This window comes from Durio zibethinus, chromosome 2 (assembly GCF_047325235.1).
Source record: "Durio zibethinus cultivar Kanyao isolate XHJ-2024 chromosome 2, ASM4732523v1, whole genome shotgun sequence".
Lineage (NCBI taxonomy): Eukaryota > Viridiplantae > Streptophyta > Magnoliopsida > Malvales > Malvaceae > Durio > Durio zibethinus.
The window spans coordinates 31,627,382-31,632,237 of record NC_143163.1 but is presented as its reverse complement, the minus strand read 5'-3'; the positions used below and the strand labels follow the sequence as shown (position 1 = coordinate 31,632,237).

General features: G+C 31.0%; 1 protein-coding gene across 1 annotated transcript; it reads left to right on the top strand.

Annotated features, from left to right (window-relative positions):
• The first annotated feature begins 411 nt into the window (after window positions 1-411).
• LOC111317847 (WAT1-related protein At5g40210-like) lies at window positions 412-4,345 on the top strand. The gene is made up of 7 exons (XM_022920317.2): window positions 412-1,013; window positions 1,114-1,179; window positions 1,282-1,395; window positions 3,139-3,373; window positions 3,488-3,646; window positions 3,719-3,870; window positions 3,963-4,345. The coding sequence occupies exons 1-7, from the start codon at window positions 841-843 to the stop codon at window positions 4,114-4,116; spliced, it is 1,053 nt and encodes a 350-aa protein (XP_022776052.2). The 5' UTR covers window positions 412-840; the 3' UTR covers window positions 4,117-4,345.
• The last annotated feature ends 511 nt before the right edge of the window (window positions 4,346-4,856 follow it).

Here is a 4,856-nt window from a genome sequence, read left to right as displayed (position 1 = left end):
TAATTGATATCAATTAAGGCATTTCTTCCTATAAAAATATCAAATAAGATATTTTCTTTTTACAAATATCTTATTTGATAGACGAACTTTCAGAATTTTTACAAAAGTAAAGAAGACATTTCTTTGAATAAATATCTTACTTGATACTTTTTCTAACATATTTACAAAAGCAAATAAAATATTCAGCTCTTCTAAACACCATAATTAATTTTTTTTATATTTTAATATAATTATGGCTTAGTGTCTAGTTGAACATCATGATTTGGTATATTTAATTAAAAAAATTAAAATCTTTATCATTTGGATTTTTTTATTAAAATAAAATAAAAAATTACCTATAATTTGTCAAATAAATTACGATAATTATATATGAATTAATAAATCAAAATTGTTTTAATTAAATGAGTGAATTTGATTATGAAATATCTTAAAAATTAAACAAAACCTCAAATATCAAACTTTTTCAGATATCATATTTAAAAAAAAAAAATTTATAAACTAAACACCTAACTAGAGTTTTTATACAAGAGTGCTGGCAAGCTTAAAACCAATAAAAACTTTCTAATCTTGCTTCAAGCAACCGGGCGAGTTGGGCAAACTATAAGGGTCAATTATGCGGTACAAAAATGTCATCAGATTGTTTCTTTTTTCATTTTTCCTTTTGATCCGACATCATATTATTTCATAGTGTGGTATCTTTGCAAAATCCAAAGTCCCCCCTTTCCTCCCATCTTTCTCACCTCTTTTCTATAACTTAGGAAGGTGACCCGTTTATCTTCTGCCTCCTACATAGAATAGCACCACCCCGAAAGGTAAAGGCACATACAGACAGGAGATAAGATGTGGGGAGCAAGTGTAACTGCTGTAATGGTTTTAACGGAGTTCCTAGATGTTGGCTTAAACACTGTAAATAAAGCTGCCATGAACAGAGGACTCAGTGATTTTGTTCTAGTTTTGTATTCAAACATCTTTGCCATCTTCATTCTTGCTCCATGCATTTTCATCTTCTACAGGTAATTAACTCTATATTACTATATACTTTCAGCTTTTGCAATTCAAATTCCAAGAACTTGGTAGCAATAAATTCAATCATCTTTTCTCTATACCTGATAGAAAAAGAACCCCACCCCTGATTACATGGTCCACCATCTGCAAAATCTTCCTTCTAGGCGTGCTCAGGTACTTTTCCCTGGACTTTAACAAAAAGATAACCTTAGATATATAAAACTCTGGTGATTACAACTTGAGTATTTCAGGATTTACTTTTCAATTGGGTTGCAGTTATGCTGGACAGATATGCACATACATTGGATTAGGATATGCCTCTCCAACTCTGGCCTCGGCCATGGCTGATCTTACTCCAGCCTTCACCTTCTTATTCTCCATCATCTCTAGGTGCGTTCTGGTTTCTGTTTATTTTCAGAGTCTAAACTACTTTCTGGAGCTTTTGTTTTCGTTTGTATCATGATTAATAGACATTGTTAATGGCTGGTGAGTGATTCAGAATCATTAATCTGTCTACATCATTTCCTACCCTTGTGGCCTCAGGAGCCTAGCGTGGTTGTTTCACATCCATTCAACCGGTTTCTAAAAATATCTTACAGAAACGTTTATTTTATTAATTGGTTGTCAAGCGTCCCTGCACTCCCAAGATTATAAATAATGTAGTTGCTTTAAAATGTCTTTGTCGTCGGAGCCCCATGTCTATAGATGAGTATATATGGATTTTCTTAAAGATTGAAAAGTTTAAAGAAAATTTTTTTTAATATCCTCGAAAAATTTTTCTCAACACTCTTTCTGTCATAAAAGTAGTAAACTCATCACTAGTTTTTTTAAATATATAAACGAAATTTTTTGTTTTGAATCTGCCACAGTTGACTGTCGTAATTTTTTTTTTGGAAGAAAACCTTTCTTTCAATCATCAACCATAAAAATACTACAAAGAAAAGTTATGTTAGAAAACAAACCCCTAGTCGGTTGATGACCAAAACAACCGGTAAAAAGTCGCAATAACTCTGACAAAGCCCAAATCCTAATCGGCACAAGCAAACAAGAATAAGACTTCCATTAAAGGTTAATGTAGGAAATATCCTCGTAGAAGACGAAAAGCATAGAATTCAAGCCACATCCTCAGTTAGAAATTTCAAAACAAGGGGACGCTAATGAAAGAATAGCGAGGCTTTGAAAGCAAAGGAACTCCGTTCGTTATACTGTCAACCCCAGTACAAAGATGCACAGCCTTATGCCCTAAGCCACACGGACATAGGAGCAAGCAAAGAAATAAATGATAAAGTGGTACTTATGATCGTGAATTTGATTTGATTAAAATTTAAATTTGATTTGATCATTATTTAGTTGAATTTAAATTTGATTAATTTAATTTATCAAATGAATCAAATTTGAGTATATTAATATTTGACTCGAATAATTTGATAATTTATTTGAATTTTTATATTATAATATATATTTTTATTATTTTAATAAAAAATAATTATTTTACTCTTACATATTAATTTGAGTTTGAATTTGAAAATAAAAAATTGAGCTTGAATTTGAGCATATAAATTGAATTCATTTTTTATTTGATAAATGAATTTTATCAAATAAATTTTATTAATTTAATTTTTATTTTAAATTAAATTTAAATATTTAAATTTAAAAATTAAAATTCGATTGAGTTCAACTAACAAGTTGTGAACGGAACTTAAACTCAATTTTCTTATTATATTGACTCTGACTTAGTTAAGTTGGATTGCACCTTTAGGTGACAGGGCCGTCTAAAAATTCAATAAGATAAAAAGTTATTTGTTTCTATTTTTAAAGCCATAACATCCAAAAGTGGGACGTGCATTTCTTTATGTTGGGGATTACCTTTTGGGATTTAAAGTTTGCAAAGATTGAACTGTAAAAGTACTGGAAGTGGTCTTTTCAAATTCACAAATAACTAAAAGCTTTATGGGAGGTTCATTAAAAAAATTTGGTTGAAGAAATTGTATTTTGCAAATAAGATGTTAGAAGAATTTCCTAATCACAGTCATGAAAGAAAGATTCTAGAATCGGTAGTAGAAAAGCCTATACTATATTGTTTAGCTGTCAATAAGCGAAAGACCTGAATGGGATGGTCAATGGTGTGTTCAGGATGGAGAAGCTGGACTTGGGAATCAAAAGCAGTCACGCAAAGTCTTTAGGCACTTTGGCATCAATCTCTGGGGCTTTAGTTGTGACTTTATACAAAGGCATGCCACTTACCGGTACTCCATCAAAGAACAGATTGCTTGACGAAGTTCTTGTGATTCCTCAATCAAACTGGATAGTTGGAGGCTTTTTGCTTGCATCTCATAGTGTTATCTTCGCAATTATACTTAATGTTCAGGTACACCCCCAATGGCCAATGGTTATACAATAAAACATGTAGTTGTAATTTTTTGAACAATTTGCTCCAAAATACTGGAGTTGTAATTTTCCCTTTGCCTCTCAAAATCTACAGACTTGGATTATAAGGGGCTACCCTGCAGAGATGATGGTAACACTCATTTGCAACATCTTTGTCGCCATCCTATCTTCCGTTGTCTCTGTGATCGTAGAGAAGGACCCAAATGCTTGGAGACTTGGGCTGAATATGGAGTTAATAGCGATTGTGTACACAGTAAGCATAGATATGTCCTGAATCATCTCGTCTAAAAATTTGAGTCAACTTGATGCACCTCTTGATTTCTAGGCAGCTTTCGCGGTAGCATTTCGAAGTGTGGTTCACAAATGGGCGTTGCGCAAGAAAGGGCCTATCTATGTGTCCATGTTTAAGCCACTAGGGATGGTCATCGCTCTTGCAATGGGGATTACCTTTCTTGGGGACAAACTTTATCTTGGGAGGTGAGTACAATTTTTTCATGGTTTCTATTTGCTTTCCTAGAAATTAGTTTGGAGGAGATAACCATTAGGATTTCAATTTAATATGTGTGCAGTTTACTTGGAGTAGCCATAATTGCAATTGGATTTTATGCTGTGATTTGGGGGCAAACCCAAGAAGACAAAATGGTTGCAGACACAGAAATTTGTGACTCTGAACGATCCTCAACTAAGCACCCTCTACTCTCGAACAGGGGCTTGGTGGTATAGTGGTTTTAAGAAAACATTAAAAAAAAAAAAAGGAGTGTTGGTGAAAACTCTAGGAGGAAAATGGAATAAGTATGTAGATCTAATCCCCCGCCTCTCATCAAAATCCTTTTTTACGTACAACAAATTGAAATAAAAAATATTCCAATAAATTGTGATTCAGATTAGCATCTTGAACATTTTTTTTTTAAGGAAACTGACTGACCTTTTATGTAAGACTAGTTTTGATACACCCACGAAATATTCTTTTATATTTGAAATGGAATTTTTATTTTTTTAATAATAAAAATAAATATGTATTCTCAATATAAAATATAGTGTAGATAAATAATTATAATATCAAATGGTTAAATTAATTAATTTTATTAAGCTTTGATGGATGATTTTTTTTCATATTGATGTTTAACTAGATAGGTGGTAATTATAGGAGCATTTAATCTTGAAAAGTCTTATAATTTTATACTTTTTTAAAATGCAATTCATTATTAGATAGGTATTGTTTTATTTTTTTATTTTGAATTTCAATTATACTTTATAATTTATATAAAAAGGCAAATTGATGGTTTATTTTTATAATTTATATCTTTCAAGGATAGGGAAGTGATACATGTATACTATGAAAAAGATTTTTATGATTTTATAAGTGAAATTCGTGAAATTTTTTATTAGAAATAAATAAATAAAAATTAAAATCAAAAATAAAAATTAATAGATTGAAAAATCTCATCACATAGATAAAATGT

Coding starts and splice junctions, on each gene's coding strand:
- LOC111317847 (XM_022920317.2), top strand. CDS start 841: ATGTGGGGAGCAAGTGTAACTGCTGTAATGGTTTTAACGGAGTTCCTA. Junction 1,396..3,138: donor TTATTCTCCATCATCTCTAG/GTGCGTTCTGGT, acceptor TGGTGTGTTCAG/GATGGAGAAGCTGGACTTGG. Junction 3,871..3,962: donor GACAAACTTTATCTTGGGAG/GTGAGTACAATT, acceptor ATATGTGTGCAG/TTTACTTGGAGTAGCCATAA.